The 27,629-nt window shown below is 44.0% G+C and overlaps 1 protein-coding gene across 1 annotated transcript in view; it reads left to right on the top strand.

The window, feature by feature from the left end:
* The window catches only part of Mpped2 (metallophosphoesterase domain containing 2), a 173,814-nt gene that overhangs the window by 16,869 nt on the left and 129,316 nt on the right, over positions 1–27,629 (top strand). The window contains 1 exon segment of the mRNA XM_038331194.1: positions 27,355–27,536. Within this exon segment, the coding sequence (XP_038187122.1) occupies positions 27,355–27,536 (182 nt within the window).

The raw sequence follows: 27,629 nt of genomic DNA, 5'->3' as shown, positions 1-27,629 counted from the left end.
TGAGAGATGCTCCCATATTAATATGTTCACTTAAGTACTCCTTTATGACTTACCTTGCCTGTTTTAGATTTTCTCCTTATAGTTTCCCTCCTGTTTCCTGTCACTTGCTCATCAGTGTGTTAAAGGGTGGTTTATTGGCACCTCTCATGTGGGGCCGTAAGTGACTGAGCTATGTTTGCATGCTACAGTTCTTTGTCACAACTCTTTTTGCACATGAGAAAGAGGAATTGTTTGGCTCCATTTAGGAGTCATATTGAAATTGTTACAATTGTTCAGTTGGCAAGTACTTATTGAAAGCAGCAAAGGTCATGCCTATTTTACCTATCCCCAGTGCGTAAGACAGCACCTGGAACACTAGTAAACTGTTATTGATAGATGAATGGGTTTAGCAGCAGCATAATGTAGAACCTTAAACTACCCAGTCCTTGTCAATTATGAAGACAATCAAATATGTCATAATTAAATGGCATTTGCTAAAGTCAGCATACATTATTAGTAATATAATATTAAGGTAAGGGGATACACACACACACACACACACACACACACACACACACACACAAACATTATCTGTGAGGGAAACATGAATAGAGAATTTTACCTGTAGCTTATTAACAGCTCAGAGAGGTGGAGGTACCCACAGAGATCGCTGATTTTAGTACAGTATGTCTCTTTATGACTCCGAATGGGCTTTCGATCCCTAGGGAACCTCTACTGGAGGCACACTGTATATGCTGATTGAGTCAGAGAATCAAGGGAGAATTTCTTTGAGAACACATCTAAAATAAGCCTTTTTAAGGCAGGCATCAAACTTGAGTCTACTCAGTTTCCTTTCAATGTTACGAAGTCTCACCTGTAGGCATGTACCAAGATCGCTAGTTAAAAGGGTCTCAAGTCCGATTCTTCTTCTAAACCTGAAGGAAGGAGGAAAGGAGGCTCCCTGTAGGAGGCACCGTGCAATGGAAAACTGCTTTTTAAATAAGTAGCCGTTTTCTACATTGGAAGAATGTGCTTTGTTTCCACTTTAGAACATTTCCTCCTGTTCCTGCCACTTTGTGCCCCTTTATCCCTCTCAAGGCTGGCAGAATATCCTGGCCCAGTAGGCTCTATAAACCACTGCCGTTTCTTACACTGAGATTGTACACACTTGGATGGCAGTTGCATTTTTGCTAGGATGTGGGAGTTGAGAAGTGTGCAGCCATATGCCACGGGCTTGGATGATGACTTGCATTCCAAACAAGTTAGATGCTTTCTGGCCCACTGCTTGTACTGTGTGCAAATGAGCAAACCTGTGTGTATCTAGGGCTCGCTGTCTGGAGACATGATGATAGAAGGTGAAATGTGTCAACCCAGGGCGTTTTATAAAGTCCGCCTTGCACGGAGTTCTGAGACCCGCATAGGGTGGCGTAACTAAGATCAAGGGTAACTGGGACGTACCTCCTCTCTTGAGACAATTCCAGGGGCTATTGTTTGAACTGATGTCTCTACCCAGAAAGACATATTTTCATTGCTCAGAAAACGTCTTCTGACCGTAGATGGTGTTGGCATCCCTTGTAGATTATTGAAGCGTGTCATTCTCATTAGGGTTTGAAAAATCCTATGGCCACAAGTCACTCCCTCTCCAGGGAGCATTGTAGACACATGCAATTTCCTTCTTAAAAAATGCATTGTGGCAGGTGGGAGGCATCACATGAGACTTTTTCATGTTACAGTTGGGCCCGGGTTGACTCAGCAATGACCCTTTTTGCCTAGTGTGCTGATGGTGTAGCTGTCAGGTAGACTGAGCCAGATGTTGAGGATATGGGTACCATGGCTGGTATCTGAACATCGGTTTGTAGCTATGGGCAAGGAAGAACAATAATATCTGCTCCCTCCTTTAAGACTTGAACATCACACACAGCAAATGGGTCATTTCTGTCGGCTCCTGTGCTCTTCTGGGAAAGTCAGAGATGGCATGCAGCGGGGACGTTCACATGCAGTTGAACTGGTTGAACATCTCATTCAATTTGACTGTTGAACTTTAAAATAGAAAAATTATGAAAGCTCTCGGTTTTCGGTGATGGTAGAAAATAGGATCCCTGGAAGAGCCAGCCTACCACACAGAGTTCTCAAATATTTGCCATAAGCCATCCAGCTAGTGAATATATGTGTCGCAGCTGTCTTTATTTCACCGTAGAAATTATACATTACATTGTCTCTATGCAAATGCGTGCACACATGCACGTCCACCCAGAGAAGTGAAGGCTTCAGATCAGACACAAGTGTGCTTCCTGGACTATTCTTTCGACATCTACAAAACAAAATTACCACGGGGCAGTGTCTGCATTTGGGTCGAACACCTCAACCAGCAATCACTCACACAGTTGACCCTTTTATGGAGGGCGCTGGGAAGCCACGCTATCAAGCACATTGGGCCAACCTCGATTCACCTCACTATCGTTTTTCTTTCTGCACACACGACAGGTCCTCCGCCAGACCTGTTTCTTTTTGTTCTACGCTGGCTGGTAGTGGTTGGGGAAAACATGTTTCTTGCGAGTCTATGGGTCTGCTCTGGAAAGGCGTATATTCAGGCCTTTGTTTTAAATGCAATCAGCAAGATTGCATTTGCATTGCGTGTAAGGGAATCACACAACTGAAATGGCATTGCCTGCATCTCATTTGGTATCATAAAATGTTATGGGATACAGGCTGTTTTTCTCCAGCTAAAGTGTCTCGAGTTAGTATTAGGGTGCTTGCTTTCATTTTCCTTTGTGGCCAAATTTGTTGCTTTGTTCAGAGCTACGGTCGTATTTTTACTTACGTTGGTTGGGAGAGAAATTCTCATTGGAGTCCTCTAGAATGAGCTAAGATATTGGTTCAGTAGGGGGTAAATGGGAGTTTTAAGACTATCTCATGTCGTATAGCAAGTGATTGCTAATCACTTTCTGTCGCTAGTGACAACTGCTTACTAAGAGTAAATGCCAGTCAGTGTTGGTTGGGAGTATAAAGCAATTTGAAGCTCTTCAGGCAGTTGGCTACAGAAAGTAGTTTACATGATTAAAAAAAAAAAAAAAAAAAAGCCAGCTTAAGTCAATTACCATGTTTTTAGTGAACTCTTTGAAATATACATCTTTATTGGTTGTTTAAAAGATATCCTTAAGGCATATGATTTAGAAGGCAGTTTGAGATTCCCTTACATTTTTCCTTGAAAAAAAAATTTGACACAACAGTTAATGGCTGCTGACTTCAAAAGTCCCGGTAATAAATGAGCATGTCGTCTTTCCTCTCCCTACCTCCCCTTTTTCTCCCCTCCTCCTTTAAGATGCATTCCCTGGACTCACACAGAGTCCAGGTTGCCATCCGCTTGCCTCAACTCCCCAAGTGCCGACCTCACTGCCCTGTCCTTGGGGTTTTCATAACTTATGGATGTGAAAGTGGGAGCCTGCTGAAAGCGAGGTGTGAGATTCCTTAGGTTATCTGTTTCAGTGTGCTTACCCACAAAACCTCTTCATTAGTGACAGCATTGATTATAGGACACCTAAGCTTTGCAGCTGAGCGTGAAAAGCACTTTTTGAAGAAAAAGTAGCCAGTTACAGTGGTTCCCAGCCAAAGTGTAGACCCTTGTGGGCAAGGAGCATCTTTGGTATGAGGAGAAGTGTCGAAAACATCCTTCTGCATGTGGGTCCCATAGTAGAGAGAAGTAGGAAGAGTCAGATGCAGTGATTGCAAATGACACCATTAGAGTAAGGAGCTTTTCAGCTAGGTAGTTTTCCTGCCAGAAGGGAAGACTTCAGGAGCTCATATAAAAAATAATTAGCATTTGCCTTCATTTATTCTCAGCAAGACTCAGAAGGTGAGTCAGTTTTGTGTTCTTAAGTTATTTTGAAAAATCTATACAGGAGAAATTCATTTTATATAGCAGACTGAGCGTAGTGTCTTTTTGATTAGTAAACTCTTAATACCATACAAATAGGAAAAGGTTCCAGTTAAACGTGTTCTAGGCAGTAAATTCCTACATCGCAAAAATACTTGTGTGACCAGTTTCAGCTGTACTTTTCAGGATCGTTTTGTTTGTCCTAGTTGGTAAAATCACATTATAAAGTCATAGGAATTTAAATGCTGTTGCTGTCTACGTTCTTTTATTCACAAAATTTGTAAAGACCTTTGTCCAACTGCCGAGTCGTTCATAAAAAGATAACTGCATGCTTTGAGGTCCCAGCGCCTCCCATAAAGTCCCCCACAGCAGATCTGCTAGGGTGTAGGGTTACGGGACTGAGCACTGGGGCTTTTAGCTCAGCCTGTCTCCAAGGCACAGTTTTCATTTCTAGTCACTTACCATTTCCTAAGCATGGCTCTCTGATTAAAAAAAAAAAATCTGGATAGTGTTTCCAAATTGATGGCCTTCTTGAGTTAAAACATTTCTTTTTAGTCTAGCTTTACAGATATCTTTATTTTATATTCCATTCATCACCATTTTCTCATTGAAAAAAATTAACCATGCTTTTCCCTCTTCAAATGAGCAGCTGCGCTTTGAAACCAGATCCATCTCTGGACCGTAATTGTCCCAGCGAAGGAGACCAGGTTTGCTCCCTCTGAAAAGAATTGCTTCTGACTGTGAAGCATTCTTCGCTTTCTTCTTTTTCTTTTCCCTTCAAAATTTTGGAGTCTTTCCAAGACTGAAATAAAAAGAAGGGAAGGAGGGAGGGAGGGAGAGAGGGAAAGAGAAAGGCATTAAAGAAAGAAACGACAACGAAAAGGGCCCACAGCAGTATTTGGATACCTGGGCGCAAAGCAGCCCTTCCCTTTGTCTTCAGAGAGTATGACTTGAGACCAAGGCAGGGTGGAGAAGCAGGGAGAAGGAAACGGGGCTCCTCACCCTGGAATCCAGTTGAAGCCCCAAAGAAACTAACAAAGCAGCAAGAACTGCAGTGCCATGAACAACTGCTTCAAGTTCTGGTCTCTTCCCACTGTAAACATGCAATTTTCTAGGAATCTCACCAGAAACTGCATGTACAGGAGAAAAGCACGCACCGACTCGCCTGTGTAGCCCTAGTGACTGCTGGTCTCACCGTGTCCGATTAGTATTCTACCCGAGGCATCTCCAGAGCCACCTCACTAGTTCAAAGAGGGGAAGAAGGAGGGAAAAGGGTTTCTTAGCAACTTTTCAAAATGTGGCTTGAAAGCCACCAAAATGGTGTATATGACTGATGCTTTGCGATTATTTTGATTGTCCCTTGAGGAGCCAGCACCCACACTTGAGTATGTCTTACTTTCCCGAACTCTTTCTTTAGGAAGCCCACATTCAACTCTGCTGTATTACCTGACTAGTACTGAAATTATACTTAGTATGAATGCCACAAATCCCCATTTGGCTTGGATTGAGCTCCCTAAAAGACTAGGGGCTCTCCTCTGGCTTCTGAGAGAGGCAGTCTCTCTGTCTCTGTTTCTGTCACATCACAGATGAGAGGTGACTCTCATAAGGCTGTTGGCTTGGCTCTTTATCACAGAGTTAGGTTTTATTACATTTTAAAGTAAATTTGACAGAATCAGTAGAATAATTAACAAATTATGTCCCACCTCTGCCCATGCCTGTGTCTGAGTCTGTGTGTTTGTATTTGTCCTGTTGGGTGTGTTATCGTTCCTCCAGAATTCCCGTAACAGAGAGGGCAGAAGCCGGCTCTGCGGGAGAGAACTGGTTTCTAAGAGCAGGTTCGTGGGCACATAAAAGAGTCTGTTTCCATGCTCCTCGACCCCAGAAATCATCTTCTCTCGTCTTCATTCAAACAGCCCTGGTACTGGCAAGGCCCTTGCAACTCCTGCTCAGTCTGCCCAGGGACTAAATCTCATGAGTGAGCTTTCACACTTTCCTTTCTCCCTCTGGGGACAAGGGTCTTTAGACTCACCAGGCTAAATGCCTTGGATTGGATCCATCATGGAAAGTTTTCATTTGCATATTGCCATAGCAACTTTCCACTTGTTCACAAAGGTACTGGATCGACTACTGGAAAGCTGATCTGGAAGTTGACCCCAATGATCCTCTATAAATGGTAAATAGGGTTTATTAGCTTAGAGATAGAGATAATTGCATATTTTGCTGTTAAGAGCACCAAGACAAATAATTTAGAATGCTCACTGATAGGTTATTTAATGAGTACTCATTTCTTATAAACAAAGCAACAAGGAAAAAGCAGGGAACTAATCACCCTGGTAGACTATCTGGCTATGTTTATTACACCTCATAATAACTAGAAAACAGCCTTTCCAAGTGACCACGAATGATAGCCTTGTTTATTGTATTGGAAACTAATCATTTGTCTTGACCTAGTAGCTGCTTTGGGGCTATCAGCAGCCATGAAAAAATAAAAAATACCCATACGACTCTAAATGGAAATTTGATTTTTATGCTATACAAATTGTGCATTGTCTGGAAGAGAAAGTTGGAATTGTTATCTCTAGATAAAATACACAGCTGCAAAACGCTTACCTTAGCCTTGTATAAACAGAATGATGAGGCCAGGCCGTGGTGGCGCAGGCCTTTAATCCCAGCACTCAGGAGGCAGAGGCAGGTGTATCTCTGTGAGTTCCAGGCCAGCGTGATCTACAAGCGCTAGTTCCAGGACAGGCTCCAAAGCTTCAGAGAAATCCTGTCTCAAAAAACAAAAACAAAACAAAAAACAAACAAACAAACAAAAACCCAAACCAAACCCAAACAAACCAAAATGTAGCTGTTCCGGTTGTGGTTGGCTCCAGTTTGGGTCAGCTTCAGTTTGGTCAGCTCCAGGTTTGGTCTGCATTGGCTCGTTGGGTATAGCCCTTCTTTTATTCATTCTCTCATTGGAATATTTATTGAACTCCTGCCATGTTGCCAGGCAAACAAATTACAAGTCTAGAACTTTTTTGTAACAAATTGGAATAAGAATCTTCTAAATTCAGTATGGGCAGAGTCATTCACTGATGATTTGTGTAAGTCATCACACAAAATTTGCTGTAGCCTAGAGTTTAGAACTAACGCTTTACTATTTTGGTTGTTTTTCTTCATATTATTATTTTATGCTTTTTAAACACCTTCAGGACATCTTAAAATTTTGAACTACAGGGCTTACCTATAGTCTAAGTTAGAATAAGGGATCAGTTAAAACAAGACAGACTAGTTGAGAAGAAGCCAGCCCCTCAGAGGTGTGTTGTGAGGGTGATGGCGAAGTCTCCACACCTTTCTGTGCTTAGCCATGTGCTTGTTACCCTAATAAAAGATTATTTTCATTGTCCCCACCTAGCTGGTAGTTCATTTTTGCAGACGAGAAAATCAAGTAAAAGGGGCCCTTTTAAGGTGACCTGAATTTCCGAGTTCTTCAGTGAAACAGGAGTTTGTTGAATCTATGCGTTATGTGTGCTGCTAGTCTCTTAAGAAGTCCTTGCCGTAAAGTTGTGGATTTTGACTACTGTTCTTTCCAAAATGCTGCTCATGATAAAACCATGTGGAACTGGGGTCACATAGAAATGTGAGGGGAATGTAATCCAGACTCACCAGCAGAATTTTGGGATGACTCAACTGATAGAGGCTCTGGAGAGAAGCATGGCCTAGGATGACTTCTTTACTACGATAATATGGAGGGACTCAGTGGGGAAAGGCATGGAGAAATGTGTACTGAGCATAGACCAAGTAGCTTAGGCTGCAGTTGTCTTCTCTGTAAAATGAGGCTAGTATGGGCTAGAGCCAGTGGTCTCCAAGGTTCCTTGCAATCTCCAGGGTTCTAAGATATCTAGACAGTTATTAAGATTTTCTTAAATTAGGTGCTGGACTTTCAAAAGCTACAGGGCTTGCAAGAGAGTTCAGTACATAAGCCCATTGGAAGTATCACACCCATAAGTCATGGAATTACCGAGAGGCTGCTTCAAACTATTAGTTCATTCAGTGAACACCCAAACTGAGTAGAAAACAATATATAAAAAGGAAGATTTTCCCAACCTTGAGGTATTCATGGGAATCAGTGAAAGAAATTTCTCAAGGGCCTTGCAGATACGGAGGCATTAAAAGTGTGAGATTGGACCATTGCGGGACTGGAATGAAGAACTTGGGGTTCGGTGGGAGTATGTAAGGATATTTTTGCTTTGGTTCATAAACACATGTTTGTCCAACCCTATGAAAACTGGTCCAAGCAACTTCTCAGGGATTATAGTATCAGTATTGCTGTTGATTCACTTTTAATTCCAATATCTAACTCCCATTTTATTTACTACAAGAAGTAGAATGGGCCCCACTTTTTGATTCTAGAACTCAAAATTAGCTGGCATGACTTTCATACCTTGTATTGAGTTTGGAGTAGCTGGATTCTCATGGAGTATGGGTCATGGCTGTAACTGGTTTGAGAAGTAGTTGCTGTGGAGAAGATGAAGAAAAGTCCACCATCTACAAAATAGCTCAAGCCGAATAGGAGCAGGTTGTTGTAGTGGATGTGGGAGTGAGTAGATGATGCCTCTGCTGTCATAGAAACTGGCATCTGGGAAACGGGAGGAGAGTCACACTAGTGCAGAATGGCCTGGTTGTGGAATCCTGGAGACTGCTTCCTTTGAGGGTTGCTGTGAGCTGCCGTCTGGATCTGTGGAACTCTGCGCTAGTAACTGAGGTCCGAGAAGTTGGCACGTAGCATTAGGACTATTTGTAGCAAAAGCAAGAATCTTCAAACCCAGGAAACTGAGAACCCCAGGTTCTCTAGAGGAACACAACCAATAGAAGGAATATTTATTATGAATAAACATATTAGCGTGACTTACAAGATATGGGGCGAGTAACCTAACAAGGCTGCCTGCATACTAGAGAAGCTAAAAATCTTGGAATTTCTCAGTCCGTGAGGCTGGACACCTCAGCAGTCCCATTCTGGCACTGGGAGACCTGCAGGAATTCTGGAGAACAGCTGGTTCTGCACTCCACGTTGGAAGGCTGAAGAAACTGGGGTCTGGTGGCTGCAAAGGCTTGCAGCCAACAGCAGGGTAGATGCGCTCACGAGTAAGAGATGAAGATGGACGCAGCCCTGCTCTTCCCTTGCTCCTCTTTATATCCGGTTGCTGTCAGAAGGTGGAGTCTCCCTTCTTCAGTTAATCCTTCCTGGGACTGCCCTCACAGACCAAGCCTGAGGTCTGTCTTAGTTGATTCTAGGTACAATCAAGTGATGACCGTCCTGCTCTGCAATGGGTAGCCAGACTCCTGAGCACATGTGGGGCTATAGGGCAGAGGTGTTAAAATCCAAGCCTTTCCTTAAAGGAGCAAGGCAAGAACAAATTGAGTGTAGTCTCTGGAGTTGACGCTGTGGCTCACAAATTAGTAACCAGTACTGAAGCCTCTTTTCTAAACTGAAGCGAGGCCAGCGGGGAGAAAAGTTGGAGTGGCTTATCCCTTTGCTCTGCGAGGCTTGCATTAGGACTTCTTGAATGCCACCCACTGTCAAATTCGGTTCAGGAGCCTGGCCATGAACTGAGCTTAGTGGTCAGGCTGCTGAAGCTTCTGGTAGGGGATTGACATAGGGCTTTGCAGTTGGGATGTTCACAGGCTTCAGAGGAGGTTCTAAATTGGGCTTTCTAAATTGAGGCCATCTTAGGATAACTCTGGGAAGTATGTGCTTTTATCCCTCATTCGTCATTCCCTTTATAAAATGAAGAAGAAACTCTGGACCATTGAGGTTACTTTTAAAGTCATTTGCTTCCCTGAATTTTTCATGCAGTTTGAGGTGCTGCCTGCTTCCTTCTTGCAGTACAGGGTCTTCTTATTGTCTCCACTAATACTGCAAAGCCCTGTTCTCTATGAGGTATCTGTCTGATGTCCCGCATGCTGCTTGGCATTCTAGATGCCATATTAATACCCAAAGAACTTTCTGAAGTCATGGGGTCTGGGTCATAGGGCTTGAATCAGAATTGTCACTGTTATGCTCAGATCCGTGAAGTCCCCAAAAAAACCAACAAAGAAAGTGAGTCCCATATGTAAAAGCAAAGAGCCTTTATTTTATACAAGTTTGCAAACTCGGTCTCTCCATGTGTCCAATGTATTGGAATAATTGGAGAGCCCCGAGCTCAGATAAGAGTTGAGTTTTTGCAGTAGTAAACATGGGGGTGAGGGGTTTCTGAGGTTCAGGACCCCTGATTGGCTGACATTTGTCTAAAGGTGCCCTGGTGAATGTGTGCTGGCAGGTGATCCTATCTACAATGGCTGGAACGTTAGGCATTTCCTTTGGATGGTCTGTTCTTGGGTGGTGCTAGGTAATCTTAGTTTGTGGTCCTTCCTGCATGCAGGTATTTCCTCAGGGTAAACTACTGAGACTCAGGCCTTCATTAAGTTTATCATGGCTGGGCCCAAGAAGGCAGGTGATAATGGTTGGAAGTTAAGAACTTCCTTTGGGTGGTCTGTTCCTGTTGAGCTTATCATGGCTGGCTCCTACAGTCACGGGTTTTCTTGTGGTGTGTCCATCCTTTTCCATTAGATCATTCTAACTTCAAACTTGAGGCATTATAGTTCCAGAGTCTTGCTCTGTTAGTATCAAGTACAACGAAGATATTTAGGAGTTTCAGTGGCTGTGCCTGGAAATTTTAAAATGCCATCTTCTCTTTGTCTAACTTTTAATTACATAAAGTAGGAATCTATAAGTGTCTGCTTGTTTTAGCTATGGCAAAACAACTAGAGCATACCTTTTGTTCTATCTCCACACCACCAATGGCGGCTGGAAAGATTTGGCCTTGAATTTTGATCTTATGGTGAGAATCAGGCCTTATAACACCGGAATGAGCGAGCCTTGATAATGGTGTTTACTGTCTGTCTTTCAGCCCTGTATATAATAAACACTTCCGCTATTGTTTTCTCTACCAAACGCTTGTCCTAATCCCTGAAAGAAAATAAAACGAGTGTGATAGATTGCATAAAACAGATTTTTTTTTTTATGGTATACTTGGTGGCCAGTAGTGTTGAGTGATGACGGAGTAGTGGCTTCAGAAAGAAACGGAGTAGAGGGAGAAGAGAATAGAAGCCATTCACGTCTGGGCTCCGGTTTGCACTGGACATGGGCTGTGAAGGTGGGAGGTGTTTACGATTCTCCCCATTCCCACTGTGGGTGGTCAGAGCTGCCAAGAGCATGATTTTATTTATCTTGGAGGAATTGCTATAATTGTTGACCAGAACCTACTGGCATTTGGAGCTCACATATTGATGAATGCATGGTCTGTTGGCATTTGAAGAATATAGCCATGGTGTTTCTCACCCCAGGACTTAAGTTATGTAGCTGCTTCCCCCCAGTTTCTTGGCTCAGGACCATGGGTATCTATCTCCCAAAATCAGGGATGTACACAGTGAATTGTGTCTGGGCATTACAGTTTAAATGCTTTTTGGGGGGAGTTCAGCAGAGAGAAGTGGCTAAGAATATTGTGACAAAACCAATGGCCGTAATGTCCTGCAGCCAGTGCCAGTGTTTTCAAGGAGCCGTTGGGAACATTCAACATGATGTTATAGGGACAGAAACGGGACAGAAACACACACACACACACAGAAGAAAAGCTAGAATATAAGATTTTGAGCACATAATGATCCCAGTTATGTTAAAAAAAAATCATAGAAGAGGAAACGGAAACATACCAAAATGTTACTAGTAGCTATTTCTGGAAGGAAGAATTATGGGTCCTTTCTTTGCTTTTTATATATGTGCACTCTTAATTTTATAAAAGTGAGTTCTTCCTAATTTTAGGAAGCCTACATTTTTATAATTAAAGGAGCAAGTCTTTTTTTTTAAATAGTAAAACATAATTTCTCATATTTTGGGAACTCTCTCCTTTGTGGGCAGGGACACTCACTCATCCCTACCCTTGCTGCCTTCTAGGGTGACTCCTGATCGACTGGATTAGCACATTATCATGTGTAAAATCACACCTACTTGACAGGAGCATGAGGGGCCCTCGAAGACTTGACAGTTTTAATAGTACTGGGTGGATAATGAGTGTGAGAAGTGGGGTTGCCTTAGGAACTCCAAAGGGGCACGACTTCCCCAGTGAGGGCTTGGGTGCTGTGTCCTCTGTGTATACCAAGACTGGATGTGGAGCATTTCATCCCGGAGACTTTTCAGGTTCCACCACCCTGCTTAAATTAGGGCAATCCCGAGGCAGAAATAGCAGAGAGACAATAATACTATAATTAGTGGCCCTCTGCCCCGCTCCTAGTGCCTTCATTACTTCTTCACAGAATCCATAGGAAGCGACCATTTTTGCCTAAAATAGTCAGAAGAATGCCAGTTCAGAAGTGGAGTAGGTTCAGCTCTTGCTTGCATTTCAGAGGCAAGTTTCTGTCAGTTTGTGCATTTGAAATTTAAATCTGTGCCCATTTGTCTCCAGAACTCTTGTGCGCAGGAAGTTTTCTCGGGAGTCCAGTAAACATCATGCAGGAATTTATATTAAACTGTTTGCTTTTCTTTCAAATGAAATAAGAGATGGAAGTCAATGACATTTGGACTGGTAAAAACACCCAACAGGAGGCAGACATTTTTAGTTTTTAAAGTATTTTCTGTTTTGCATTATCAAAGTTGTCAAAACTAGGATTTCAGAAGTTTATTAGATACTTAGAAGTAATTTATTTGAAATCTGAAGAAAACTTGTCTTTCTCTCACTGAGTATTGGATTTCTCAGAGGAAGGGATGGGTCAGGGAGGCAGGAGTCCGACAGACTGCTCATGCTGTTGAGGCTTCATGCTGTATGGGGATTCTGACCTTTGGGAAATTACTTAACTTCCTAGCCTGATATTTCTCATTTGTAAAATGGGATTAATATACCCACCTCATAGACTTCGTGCGATGAATAGGCGAGGTCATGCTTGTAAGGCTTCTGGCACAGTGCCTGACCCATGGTTACGGCGCTTGGTGATGGCAGCCATTATTTTTATTACTGAGAGTTGAGAAGCTTGGAGCCTGTACGCGGTTCTGCTGTTGACTTTGGCTTTAAGAAAGTCCCCAGCTTGCTGGGCTTGAACCTCCCTGTGGAATAGTAACAATGTTCTAGATGGTAAAGAGGGGACGGAATTGCACGTGAGGAAGTGTTTTCAAAGTATATGAGGCTCCAGCGATACTTACGGTAAACAGGGATGTAGGTGTGCAGCAGACAGCACAGAGGGAGCAAATCATTAGTTCTTTGTGGGTTTAAGTCATTATTCTGGCTCTGCCATGGGAGAACAGTCTGCATGGAACAAGCTGAGTGAGTTATACCCTGTCCCCTGGGCAGGAAAGCTTTCGCCCAGTACTGCGATGCTATTCACCCATCTGCCTGATTTGTGGTCTCTTAGCAAGGAAGAGCCGAGCCAGCCCATCTCGGCCTGAACCACAGGAGAACTTAAGGCATCTTTCCCCAGGCTGTGCCTTCCGGTTAATAAGGAGTCTCCCAACAAGGTTACTGCTGTTAGCACTTTCTCTCAGGAGCGCCCGCAAGCTGTGTAAGCATGAGGTAGGGATGGGGGAACACTAGACAGACACAGTGACTGACTATCTTAGCTGCATCCTGAGTTCCCACCAGTGTTCAGCAAAGGTTTACCCTCGTAAGCTTGCATCAAATTTCCTGCCCCTTTTTTGCCGTTTCCCAGAGTATTTGAGTATTGACTGGTCCCAGTCCTGTAGTAACCATTTAAGAGTCAGAGCAAACAGAGGGAAATTATATTCTATTCCCGCTGCACCTGTAGCCACAAATTCAGCAGTGCCACTCTGCTTCCGGTATGGTGACACAGGAATGAGAAAGACAGCAGGTTCTGCGGAATCAAAGGCTGAGTCTTGCTGCGGGTGGGGAGCAATCTTTTCAGAGACTGTGTCTCAGTTCTCTCCAAATCTTAGATCCCCGTGGGACTTTCACTGTCTCCACAGAAGAGCCCCAACACCCAGCAATAACCACTCCCAGCAGAGTCTGCTTCCCTGTAGTGGCATTTGGGGGCATGGCCCACTACAATGACTTCTCTTTCATTTTCTGGAAACTTCTCTGAGGCTGGATAGGGAGCCACCATGTTTTATATTGCCGTGACTGTGGTAGTTGGAAAGACGCAGACTCAAATGCATGTCCCGCAAGCCACCCCTCCCCGAAAGATGACTTCAAGCAGACCGTGAACCACAGAATTCACTAGACTAACTTTCCCACATGCAAGAGAAAAAAAGTATTGCATATTGCAATGCCCTTTAGCTAAGTACACCCACTTCAGCCTTTATGGATGGCAGCGGTCACATGCTCACCTCTTCATGAGGAAGAGAGCTTGAAACTCTCACAAGGAAGAACCCAGAGATGCGGCTGGGAGACTATCTGATACCACGGCACAGGCAGTACCTGGTAAAGGTAGCTTTTCTCCCCCCCCCCCCCCATAGAAAAGTATGTTCCTGCAAAAAAAAAAAAAGGCAGAATGGACTGAGCCCTTTGCACCTTATCCACCAGTGTTAGAGCAGCAATCGCTGGCGTTTCCGAGTCTCAGAGCTCTAGAGACCACAAGCTGTGTGACAGAGTCCACAAGCGAGGAGAAAGCGCAGTTCAGCAGTCACGGGACTATAGAAGAAAGCAGAAAGGGACATACCACTGAAGCTATGCAAACAGGGCGGATGAAGACCTCCTAGTAAGTCTTCAGCAAATGTTGACACAGAACTGAGGATTAGATAAAGTTTGTTTCTCTGGCCAAATTATCTCAAGAAGTGACGGACTGGGAGTAGAACAGGAACGATTTGGATGCGAACGATCGTGTCAATAAAGTGTGCAAATGACATAGGACCAGGCATGGGAAGGCTCATCTTCCTGAGAGTCAGATCAGGGTTTCTCGGGATTTGTGTGCTGTTTTAATGTGTACACATATAAGTGTGTGTACACGTGTGAGCTAGCTGTTGCGTTCTGTTGTTTGATCTGTACAAACTTTGATCTGTCCTTCGGGTTCAGGAAGTTTCACTTGTGATTTCTGTTGCTTATAAAGTCTGAAGTAAATTTTAAAAAACCTGCTTCATTCTTGACAGTACTGAATTAATTAGGTCGAACTGCAGTGAAGTTCAGTGCTCGGACGTTGTAAAGATTGATATTTGGGCAATCCATTTCTCCTGGGATCTAGTAATCTTGAGGCGGCAGTGAAGGAGAGGCACAAGCTTTCTCAACTGGAGATGTCACCATGCAAATGTGCCCACTGGAACATTCTTCTTTCTGAACTTGAACTCAAGACTCCGTCTCCCTTACCTTCCCATTTTCCTCTTCCAAACTTAAATGCTGTTCTTTTTATGTCAAAAAACTTCACTCTGTTTTCCGTTGATAAAATGCTGAATTCTCATGGTGCAGGTCCAAAAAAAGAAGCCCCCTTTAGTGCAGACCCATTTCCAAATCATCCCCTTTATTCACATGTCTCATGGAAGGACCTCAGCATTGATGGATAAAACGAACAGCTATGACAGAAATTTCCCATTCTCAGTTTTGTTCGCTGGCAAATCCAGGATCAAGATGTTGGCTTTTTTGCTTGTGTGGTCGCACGGCAGAAAGCAAGAAGGCGAGACATGGAGACAGTAAGCAGGAGGTGGCCGAACTTGCTTTTGGAATAAACTCCCTCGCTGGTGAAGAGCCACTGTGAAGATGACATTCTTGTTAATCCATCAGCAGGCAAGGTTGCCACCTCTGAACTCTGCTGTGTTAGTTTACAATGCATGCAGTTTGAGGGGAACACATAGGAGCTGTACAAGCTCAGTGGTTGTGCCTTTGTTCAGCCTTAGAGGCAAGCCTTATTATCAGCCCCATTTAACAGATGGAAGAACCAAGGCTTAGACAGGTTTAGTCACTATAGTCCAGAGAAGCTGGGATCAATAAGTTCCTAGCATCCGAATGGCAACTCACATCCATCTATGACTCCATATCCAGGGTGTTTACAATTTCTCTGGCCGCCTTGGATACTTGCACTCACATAGACATATCACACACCGAATGCACACACATATAATTAAAAATAAAATAAATCCTAAAATAATAAAATTAAATGTCTGTTGGGTGACTGAGTCCCGACATGACGAATTTTGCTGTTAATGCTTTGACGGTGCCACCGTGAATGTGATATCCTAGTTATTTTATGCTGAGTCATTTGGAAAATAGCAAATCCTCAAGAGGTTTTCTCTGAGTTTTGCCTATCAACCTAAAGACAGTTCCTCCATGTCATCCCTGCCCTTCCTAAAAGTATCATTAACGAACGGAATTAGAAGATTGTGGACACACTTTACCACAGCAGTTCCACTTCCTGTTCCCCCCAAGGACTCATGCCTCCTTCCCAAAGAGCACCCTGGCCTAAGTTGTCCTCATCCCTGCCTCCTTTCCCGTAGGAAGGCAGCATAGAAGGAGCCAGGTCTCGCTGATTTTGGAGTGTTTGCTTTTCTGTGAGTGCATGCATGCATGTGTGTATGACCTGTTCTTTAAAGGTGCACATAGTAAATATTTCAGGCTTTATGGGCCATATGGTATTAGTTCCCACTATAAAACTCTGCCCTAGTGTATTGAAAGCAGTCAGAGACAATAGTTAAACACATGAATGTGCTTGTTTGCCAGTAAAATGTTACAAAAACAGGCACGGGACTGGATTTCCCAGATGGGCTAAGGATTGTGACCGCTAGGCTAAATAGACTAATTGAACAGGATGGAGAGGACCGACTGCCCTGCATGCTTACTGGTAGACCTGTCCTGCAACAGGAAAGCCCAGGCAGAGCTTGGGCAGTGCTCACAGAAATTGTAATATAACATGATAAGTGGCCTTGCCTGTGGTATGGTCAGAAGTAAACAGAGGACTGGCGTGCCAGTCAGACCCACAACCCAGCAGCTAGCTGACTAGCCGCAGCCCCCTACCTTTAGTAACTTGCTCGTAGCACCCTTGGAGAGGATGTGCTGTGTGGGACTCTACCTTGGCAGCCCCTCCCCCTCCCCAGAGCGGGGAGAAGGTAGTCTCTGTGGATTGTGTGGGTGGATGCAGTTTTTGCCACTCATCAGTTAGTTAGCCATTTCAGCTAGGGGTAAAAAAATAAAGATAAGAGTCTTCATCATCTCAGGACAGCCTCCAGAGACGTAACTATTAGTGTAAAAATCATTACAACGGATTATAGAGTAGTTAAATGTTAGAACCGTGTTAAACGTCTTAGAGTTGCTCACTCTTCTCGAAACATGCTACCTGATTTCCCGTATTTGGGTAAAAAAAATGTGTGGTTTTGCCTTAAGTATGATGAGTTTTGTGACTCTATCAACTAATCAAAAGTTGGAAAAAGTAAACCAACAGTGACCATTAAAGACTTGTTGAAGTGGCCCTGCTCTTCCTTTTTTTCTTAAAGTGCATTGTATAGTGCCCAGCTTCTAAAAATCCTGCTCTCATTCATTAACATTGCCAAGGTGATAGTGTATCAGTGTTTTTTTTGTTTATTTTTGTTTGTTTGTTTTCGAGACATGGTTTCTTTGGAACTAGCTCTTGTAGACCAGGCTGGCCCTGAACTCACAGAGATCCGCCTGCCTCTGCCTCCTGAGTGCTGGGATTAAAAGCGCATGCCACCACCGCCCAGCTTGTATGGGTGTTCTGTATCAGAGTATGGTAAAAAAAGGGTGTGAGACAGAGCTGTAGGAGGTTGCTTAGTTGACTGCTTATGCAGACTCCTTGATGTCTGTGTACATGTGAGTGTAGAGTGTGGTAACCGTGGATGACGTCATCACTCCCCTATTGCCGTTCCTTCTTGCTCTCAGGCCTGCTTTCCCTTTTGACTCAACTTGTCTCCACACGGGACGCACAGGGATTTTGCAGGCAGTTCTGAGCTGACCTTTCCTCTTTTGCTCTCCTCTTCACTTCCCCTGTGTGGAGCCAGGTTAGCTTTTCTAAAATTAAGAGCCCTTTGAAGCTGTGAGGCTCAGGCTTCATAGTTGGGCTCTGTGGCTCAGCCTCCCTCGCGTTTTACTTGGGCTTCACAACTTCTGCTTCTCACTGTCACGGGGACACTTACAGACACGGCAGCTTATGCACAAGTCCCTATCAGCCTAGGTAGCTCCACACTCGTACTCCCTGCACAACGTTATTTCTTCCTGAGTTTTAAAGTTCTATGTTTGTTTTTATCCGACATTAAATTCCAGCTTTGGACCATTCTTGAGTCTCATCTTTCTGACTCCTTTAACCAAACAGAACATGCTGTCGCACGCCATGCCCTATGTTCTGAGCCCTCTGGAATGCCCCGTCCCCACTACCCACACACAAGTGGTGCCACCTATGTTCTCCTTTGTCCCATACCCTACAAAATCCTCCACTATAATCCTTGCATGTGGTTTCCCAGATCCTACATACCAAGCCACACGGTGCATCGCAGTGCTGCTTACAGCTGCCTCCACCACACCCCATGTAATCCATGGGCTACAGGAGATGCTCAATGAATCCTTGGGAAATAACCAAATGACCACGACGCCTGGCAGTCGTATTTTCTTAAATAGTGAACTGACTAGTGTAGAGTCCTGAAGAGTCTGTGCCCTCCTAGTGCCTGCGCGGTTCCTGGCACACAGATGAATAAGAGGTGAAGAAATGGTTGTGGAACGACTTGTCTGACCAGCTGATGTGTGGGAGAATGTGGACGCTGAGGAGAGTGTTAGGCACCACCACCTTTTCACAAGTGTAGGGCCCTTATCCAGAATTTTAGGTAACACGGCTGTCACATTAGAGTAGACTCAGACATTTGACCCTGAACAAGGTCTTCTCAGTGGGTGACTTATACACCGTGCTGTGCCATCTGAGACTGCCGTGGCCCATAGTGTAGCCAGCCTGACAGGATACAATAAGATACAAACACCTAGCATGTCACCACACTTGTAGGACGGTGAATTCACATCTCCTACAGCGCCCCACGATTTCAATTGTTATCACTTAATATTCACTGAACGTCGTCGACACTGTACTTTCGTACTCAGGGAAAAAATAGAGGTGGCACGCTCTCGTGCAGTGGGCTTTGTTCGCTGTAATTAGTTGGTGATAGAACGGTGTTGATACAGCGCCTCAGCGGTTACAGGGAAGCGGTGCCTCAGAGCAAATGGGAATAGATTTATACTCCTGGTTCTGCTCGGCACACTCCTTCAGCTCCGTGGCAGTTTTGGGGTGTGGCTCCCCAAACCAGGCATGCTTCATCAGCACATAGTTTCAGGGAGAAGAGAGCAGCTCACTTTGGAAGCATGTTAGCTAGACTGGACATCTTTTCCTTTGGTTTTGTGTGCTCTCTGGAATCCAGACCCCTTTGTTCCCCTTTGCAGCAGGTTCTCCTCGAGGCTCTGCCTGGAGGATGGAATTACCACTTCATAGATCTTCAGAGCCCCACTGGTTAGTTCTGGGTGGATCCGGGTTGCAGTTAACTTTGCCAGGGAAGCAGATTGGGAAGTTGAAACAAGAAAGACGGTTTTAGAAGACGTTAGCATCCAGGCATGATGATGCTTGCCCACAGTCCTAGCACTAGGGAGGAAGAGGAAGGGGTTTAAAGATTCAGCACTCGCCTTGCCTGTGCAACAACACAATCAAGGTTGACCTGGGTCACATTAGACGCTGTTTGAGAAAGAGAGGGACGGAGAAACGGAGGTAGGGTGGGGAGGTAGGAAATGCTGAATTGTTTTTCTGGAGCCCTGTAGCTGTTGGAGCTGGCCCCCTCTCTATACAGGAGAAAAGGAGGAAGACTGGCTACATTCTCACAGGACAGATACAGTAACAGCACACGTCCCTAGTCAGGGCCTCGTGGATGGTCAATGGAGTTAGCCCCTCTCCAGAGACGCACATTTGAAATCACAAGTTTGTGCTTATGACTTAAAATCTTTACAAAGAAAAGCCACTAATGTCCAGTAATATTTTAAAAATCAAACTTTTATGTTGTTCTTTCCCTTGGTGCACACTAATGTGCCAGTTAAGATTTTGAGAGACTTAATATGGTGGTAAATTTTATTAGAATTGAGGGTCTCTTTAAATTTTATTGGCTGACAGAGTTTAGGGATTTGAATTACTGGCATTTTATCATTAATTTTTTATTGCATTTTATTTAGTTATTTGTGTGTGCGCATGCACACACATACATGTGTGCTTGCGTGTATGTGTGTGTGTGTAGTGTGATGCATGTGTGTAGATGTGGAGGCAGAGGACAGCTTTTATGCATGTGTGCTTGTGTGTGTGTGTGTGTGTGTGTGTAGTGTGGCGCATGCGTGTAGATGTGGAGGCAGAGGACAGCTTTCAGGAGTCAGTTGTCTCCCTCTGTGATGCAGGTCACATGGATTGAGTTCTAGCTGCCAGGCCTAGCATCAAGCACCTTCAACTGAGCCATCTCTCTGGCCCACATCTCATAATTGTCAAAGTCACTATATTCTTCAGGTTCAGGTGACTTCCAAAGCTAAGCCGATGCAAAGAGAAGTGAGTTGAGAGCTCCAGAACCTGGATGCTGGCTCTGGTTCTGACTCCTCAGGGAAACGCGAGTCATTTTACACCAATCAGTGTTTTGCAGGGTGCGAGATGCGTTATTGTTGCTGTTGGGCGAGGTGTGTTAGGGTGGCGAAAGCTTAGATCAAAAATTATTTTAATGTGTAATTGGAAAATATGACAAACATGACATCATAGATACTACTCTTCGGGTACAAACTAAAAAGTAAATTCATGTGAGAACTGTAAGACCCTTAAAAATTTGAACAGTCAAAGGGACAAAGGCAAAGTAAAGCGGATTCTGCCGAAGACACAGGTTTGGTCAGGCTGAGTCTTTTCCACCCTAAAAATCTCTGTAATTCTTAGCCTAGTTCTTACTTGTTTGTGTGCTTGCTTGCTTTAAAATTATTTTTATGTGTATGCGTGTATTGTTTGTATGCCTATCTGGCTACCATGTGCATTTCTGAAGTCCAGGGAGTCCAGAAGGGGGCATCTGGAGCCCCTTGAACTAGTTAGGTGACTGTGAGCTGCTGTGTGGGTGCCGGGAATTGAACTCCGGTCCTCTAGGAGAGCAACCAGATCTCTTAACTGCTAAGCCCTCTTTCCAGCCCCAACCCCTATGTGTTTCTATTGTTGTGCTTGCAGGTTTTGCATCTGTCTTCATGAAGCAAAATGTCTAGTTCTGGTGGCATAACAGCACACGTATAATTTTAGCTTTCATGGGATCTGAAATATTTTATGTTAGAAACGAACACTTTAATGTCACATTGGAAGGCTTTTGAAGATAAAATCAGCACATTACATAAGCGTGATTTGATGGGCTTGGAGTGTAAGAGGAGATGATAAATACACCGAGATCCGGTTAAAGTGCTTGATAAGGGTGACACTCTGCTCTCACACTGATACGAGGCTAATTGTCTACACAAGGGCTCATGGTCTAAAGAATAAATCCATACCGTGTGATAAGGGCTTTTCCTAAGAATTTATCAATGAGGCTTGCAGTACTGTATGAATTCGTTACTAGGAGAAAATACAGATACAGCCAGAAGACATAATGAAAGCAGTGCTTTTATGGTATGGAGGGTGGCGGTAGGAAACACCAATGTGCCAGTATAAAATAATGGGATACTTCATTCGCTTGAATGTACAACATTTGGTTAAGCTTTAGAAATAACACTTGAGGGCTGGAGAGATGGCTCAGAGGTTAAGAGCATTGCCTGCTCTTCCAAAGGTCCTGAGTTCAATTCCCAGCAACCACATGGTGGCTCATAACCATCTGTAATGGGGTCTGGTGCCCTCTTCTGGCCTGCAGGCATACGCACAGACAGAATATTGTATACATAATAAATAAATAAATATTTAAAAAAAAAAAGAAATAACACTTGAGACTTGGCACAAAATGGGTATAGGCTGGGGCTATAGAGATGTGCAATGGCTAAGAAAGAGCATTTGCTACTCTTATAGAGGACCTAGGTTCTGTTTCCAGCACCCACATGGGAATTTGACTTCTTCAGCTCTCAGAGGGCACCAGACAGACATTTAGTATACGAACATATGCAAAGGCAAAACACTCATACATAGTAAACAAGACAAGGCTGGGCATTGTTGATGCACGCCATTTAATCCCAGCACTTGGGAGGCAGAGGCAGGCCAATCTCTGTGAGTTCGATGCCAGCCTGGACTATAGAGTGTGTTCCAGGGCAGGTTCCAAAGCTACACAGAGAAATTCTGTCTCAAAAAAAACGAAACAAAGCAAACAAACAAAAAAACCCAAGACAAAAAAGTGGGGAATTAATGGGAGAGAGTTTGAGATGTTCACTTAGCCTTCACCATGGTCTGGAGTAGCGCTTATTTGCCAGGAATAATCCTATTCCATGAACTCACACACACCATGAATTTGATACTACAACTGGAGGGTTTCCAACCAATGTGTTTGCACCTAGGACAGGTTCATCAGGGTTCTGACGTCACTATGTTCCCTGGCACACTCAGGAAAACTGGATAAACTGGCCATTTTTACTTACTCTGGGTAAACCAGAGTAAGGATTACAGGGTCCCACAGAATAGGTTTTCAAATATTTGGAGAACTGATGCATGGAAAAGCAATTGGCTTCTTACTCTCTTATTATTTCAGAACGCAGAATGAGGACCAAGAAGCAGTGACATCAAGAAAAAAGTTTTCAGAGTGAATTCTGTGTCCATTATTATGTTGTATGTTGTGTGTGAGAGAGATCCTTTTATTTTCATATGTATGTGCATATCGTATACATTTGAACATATATGTGGAAATAGGCACCATTATATTCCCCTTTTCCTAGATGAAGGGACCAAACAAAGGGTTAAGTTTCTAATCGTGATTTTTCACCATGTATTGTTTGGATCTGAAATGTCTCAAAGGCCATTTGCTCTGTTCAGAGTTAGTTTGCTCGCCTGTGGTGCATCTGTAGGAGGTGTACCCTATTGGAAGAAAGGCCAAGGGAGACATATCCTTGAAACAGTGAGACCCTGTACCCTTCTCTCTGTCACCACATACTCCCTGCCATGATGTCTGGCCTTAACACAAGCCCACAGCAACAGGCTTGTGAACTGAAACCCCTACAGTTGGGAGGCGAAGGAAACTTTCTCCCATTCAGGTTATTCATTGACCGTGTGCTGACACACACTCTCGTACCTGTGGAGTGGGATTCAGAGCCCTGTCTTCCGAAGCCACACTTACTTCCCTTGTGATTCTGCCTCGGATTTGACAGTTCATATTTTCACAGCAGCATAGCAAATTAGGCATTGGTATTCTCATTTTATAGATGGGGAGAAACAAAGCTCAAAGGAATTCAGAAACTCGCCCACAACAAATGACTCCATTAGGGTTGCAATTCAGTAGCATCCCTGAGCCACGCACCTTCCCCTAGAGATGCAGAATCTGGAGCTAAAATCTTTTATGGGGGAAGTAATTTTTTTTATTCTGTGAACATTCCATACATTTGTACCATGTATATTGTACATATCTATCCAACCCTACTTCCCTTGGGCCTCAGCTTACTATCCTGTCTTATTTTTACTTTTTGTTATTAATAATCTCCTGCGTCCCATTATTGCTTCACACATACACGTTGGTGTCCAGTTTTTCACTGAAGCACAAACAACCTAACAGTGGCCACGTCGCCAAAGGAGGGTAACTCTTTCTTTTGCAGCCGCCATAGGTTGCCAGGAGCTCCTCCAGTAGGGAAAGACCTGTAGCATCCATGCTAGAATCTTAACAAGTTTGCTCTTAGACAGGTCTTGAGTGGTTAGCCATAGCTGCTGTGAGGTGGTGTGTGTAGCAGCCAGATCATATCTGGAAGTCAGCATTTCATGGCTCTCTGGACAATCTGCCTGTTCTGAAATTCTTTAAGCTCCCTCTACCTTGAAGTTCCTGAGCCGTGAATGGTGAGGGCTCGAAGAGAGGGCCTATTCACAGTCGAACACTGAGTTATTGATACTCAGCACATTGACTAGTTACAAATTTCTGCATTAACCACCGTCCACTGCAAAAGAGGCTTCTATGACCAAAGTTAAGAGCCGCACAAACCTATAGGTAGAACCTACTGTAGTTTGTCTGTATGAAACCGAAACTACCCAAAGAATAGAACTTCAGCAGCACTGGGAGAAAAGAGGGGGCTTGAGAGCTCCCTTTCCTTTGGGATGGAAATTTATGTTATCTAGGCAGGGAATGAACAGAGAGTATTTAAGCATCATATAAATTATCGATGCAGACACTTCCGTAGGATCTTGCCCTGTCTTGGGGTTTTATGATACTATGGGATTTGGGGTTGTGTCTTGTTTGTTGTTGTCGTTGTTGTTTTGTTTTTGTCTCTCCGTGTCATCTTGTTTCCCCCTGGGAGTACTCAGAAATATGTGCAAATATCACTCTGATATCTGAATCTGGCCCTGGGGCTTCCAGGGCGTTGGTGAAATACTCACTTCCTCAGATACTTGACACAATGCTCTAGGGAAAATGTCGGGTCATCTGAGAAGTCAGTAGCACAAGCAGTAAGTGGAAAAGCTGTTGAGTACAGAGGAAAACGGAGTGTGTGTCTTCCCATGAGTGGGTCTGCCTCCAGCACAGGTCCCCGTGGACATTCTTTGTAGAAAGAGCCTCTGTCTGTCTTGAATTGCCTTCTCAAAGCATTTATCAGATGCGCAGTTGGGAAGCACCAGTTTCCCCCAGGGTTGTCTCAACCTTAGTTATCTCCTCTGAAACTTACTGTCATTTTATTGTTGATTTTGGAGTCTGTGGATGGAGATACCTTCCTGCCCCCGACTCCCAGGTGATGTTTATCAAGGTGTAGTAGGGTGTAGCTGTGGCATGGGGCCCTGTCCTGTCTTCTGCAGCCATCTCCTGCTTTGAACTTGATGTTGTAGGAAAGGACCCGAGGTCTCCAGGTCAGAGTTTGTGCATCCATTTAGTATTTGTTTTTTATCTTCCCCATGACCCTAACCCCTTATTTTCAATCATTCCTCTATGTATCCCCCAAATGTGTGCCATTTCTCTCAGATAATGTCATGCCCATAATGTCTGTGGGTGAGGTGTCTCTGTGTGTCTTTCTGTCTGATTTGGCCTCTTTATCTCATTCTGGTTCAAAAGTGGAGGTGAGGAATTTTCTCTCTTTTGCTTGTTCCCATTCCCATTTTTATTACCTTGGATTCCATGCATTAATTCTGAGCATGCACATGTTTTTCTGCAGGATGTGGGAGGGTGCAAAAGAAGGGTAAAGTGACTTGAAAAGTGAGTGGCATTTCCCATGGTTTCACAGAGTTCACTGTTCAACATGTAGTCAAGACAGGAGAAGTGATCTGTACAGTTATTTGGTGTTTTCATGCTTGCATAGACTAAAGGGGTCTGTTCACAATGGCATGTGCTACCTTCTGTCCACCCAGTTCAAAATGATGTTGTTGATGACCCCCTGATATACTGAAGTGGACTCCCAAGTATTTTGACGCAGTAGCCTTTCCTGTATCTTGGCAGAATTACAGAGGAGGGCCGTGTCTGTTATGTTGGTTAGATAAGCCCTGGGAAAGAAAGACATGTGCACACAGACCTGTGCACACTCCCAACATTTAACTTATTTCTAATGACCCAATAATAAAGTCTCCTTCAAATGGCAGTCGATTGGGTCTGGATGCAGCCGTTCCGTTAGACTGAGCTGCTGAATTTTCTGTCTAGGAGCCATACCTGTCCCTTCCAGAGGGAAACACAGCCGGCTACAGTGGAACAGTCACCCATCCTCTGGGAGAGCTACTTCCACAGAGAGGAGATGGTGCTAAGACAGGAACCACTGAGCCTGAGGGGGAGAGTGGCAGTGAGGGAAAGAAGACTGTGCTCTTTCCTATGTTAAAAGATAAAGCGTCCTTGAATATAAGAAGAAGGGCTAGCAGGTGAGATCAGTGGGCTAGTAAACTTTCTCCGTGGTAGCAGCATATTCCTTTACAGGAAGAATACACCTTTACAATGTACTTTGCCCGCGTTAAGCTGTTTGGGGGTTTCTGATTGGCTTGACTCCGATAACTGCGACCCAGCGCCGATTCCCTCTTGTTCTTCTCTTTTCTTCTTTACTTTGCTTCTTTGACCAAGATGAAAAGATTGAGCTCACATGGAAGAAATTTAAGGACTCTCCAGGCTGCATACGAATGTCTTTATTTTCTTACCGCAATTACCTTGTTAAATAGATTGTTTCTTTAAAAAGACAGAAAGAGAAAGACATTAAACAAACCCTGCAGAGGCATTCTGCATCAGAAGTTTGCACGTGTTTCCCCGTGTTCTCTGATGCTTGCTGACTCTCAAGGGTGGGGCTGTGATGAAAAACACGGGGTTCCTTGTTCAATGTCTTACACTCCAGTCCCCACGGTGCCTAGCTGCTTCTCTGGTGACCTTCTCTTCTCCTTTGTCACTGCTTCTTTCTCTCTGTGGTCCAGCAATAAGTGCACATGGCTATAGAGAAATTAAAGGATGCTGTCGGCAGAGAGTTGATACAGTTAAACCATCCTTAAAGTAGGGACAGACCTCTTAAATAATTAAAACTCTTTGCTCTGAGAGTCAGATTTGCATTTCTTTACCAAGTTTATTTAGCACACTTTGTTACACTCAATTAAACAAAAGTGTTGTGTTTCATTTTCTTTGCTGTGGGTTGATCTCTTTGCCTTTGGTTCTTATGTTCCTTGTGTAATTTCACAGTGCTTGGGTCTCCGGAACGATACATGTATTAATGCATACAGAGATGTATCCAAATCCATTAGAGGACATGCTGTTTGTACTAAAGAGAATCTGTGCCCAGGGTATCTGAGGGTCCTTGTAACCTAAGGTGTAACCTGGGCTACAGGTAATTCCTGGTGGTAAAGACTTCACAAAGTTCTTCTAGCATGCAGTGTGTCAAAGGCCTGTTAGGTGGCATTCCTTTGCCTCTCTAAAACTTGAGCAGCAAACCTCTTAGCAAAAATCTGAAGACTTGGGTGCTGAATGAGGGAGGAAAGGAAACAGAACATACAGTGCCGTCTCCGCAGCTCAGCTGACCGCACACGCAGGCTGCTCTCTGGAAATTAATTCATTGCTTAAGCTGTGCATGTTTAAGAACGAATAAGTGAGTTACCCACTTCCTAATGAGTGGTGGGATCAGTAGAAACATGATGAGAGAGAAAAGGCAAAATTTTGCTTCCTCGGTTGGGGCTCAATATCCAGACACTTCAGTATTAATCACTATCAGTTGCTTAATTTTTTTTTTCGGCTTTCCTTTTAATTTTCCTACCAGGTAAGTAACACATTTCGGATTCTCCTAGTGGGACTGTACATGAGGAATGCTGTCTTCTTCCCATCCCCCAGGGGTCCTTCTGTCCTTAGGCTGGATTGTTTGGGTGTGTGCACGACGACAGTCGATATGTATGTGCGATGACTATCTCGAGGGTTCTAACATGTTTAACTGTTACGGGATCTGTTATGTCTACTTTAGGGTCGACCCCATCCCATATGACACTCCAAAACCAGCGGGCCACACGCGGTTTGTCTGCATCTCAGACACACACTCCAGAACAGATGGTATCCAGATGCCTTATGGGGACATCCTTCTCCACACAGGCGATTTCACCGAGCTGGGACTGCCCTCAGAGGTTAAGAAGTTTAATGACTGGTTAGGTAAGGAATGATTGCGTTCTGGCGGCCCCAATTAACCTTTCCCGGTCTGAGTGTCACTCACTGCGTCCTAATTGAATTAGAGCACTTGGAAGC

This window comes from Arvicola amphibius, chromosome 5 (assembly GCF_903992535.2).
Source record: "Arvicola amphibius chromosome 5, mArvAmp1.2, whole genome shotgun sequence".
NCBI classification, from domain to species: Eukaryota; Metazoa; Chordata; class Mammalia; order Rodentia; family Cricetidae; genus Arvicola; species Arvicola amphibius.
Note: the sequence above shows the minus strand (reverse complement) of the source record. Positions and strands in the feature narration are given on the sequence as shown.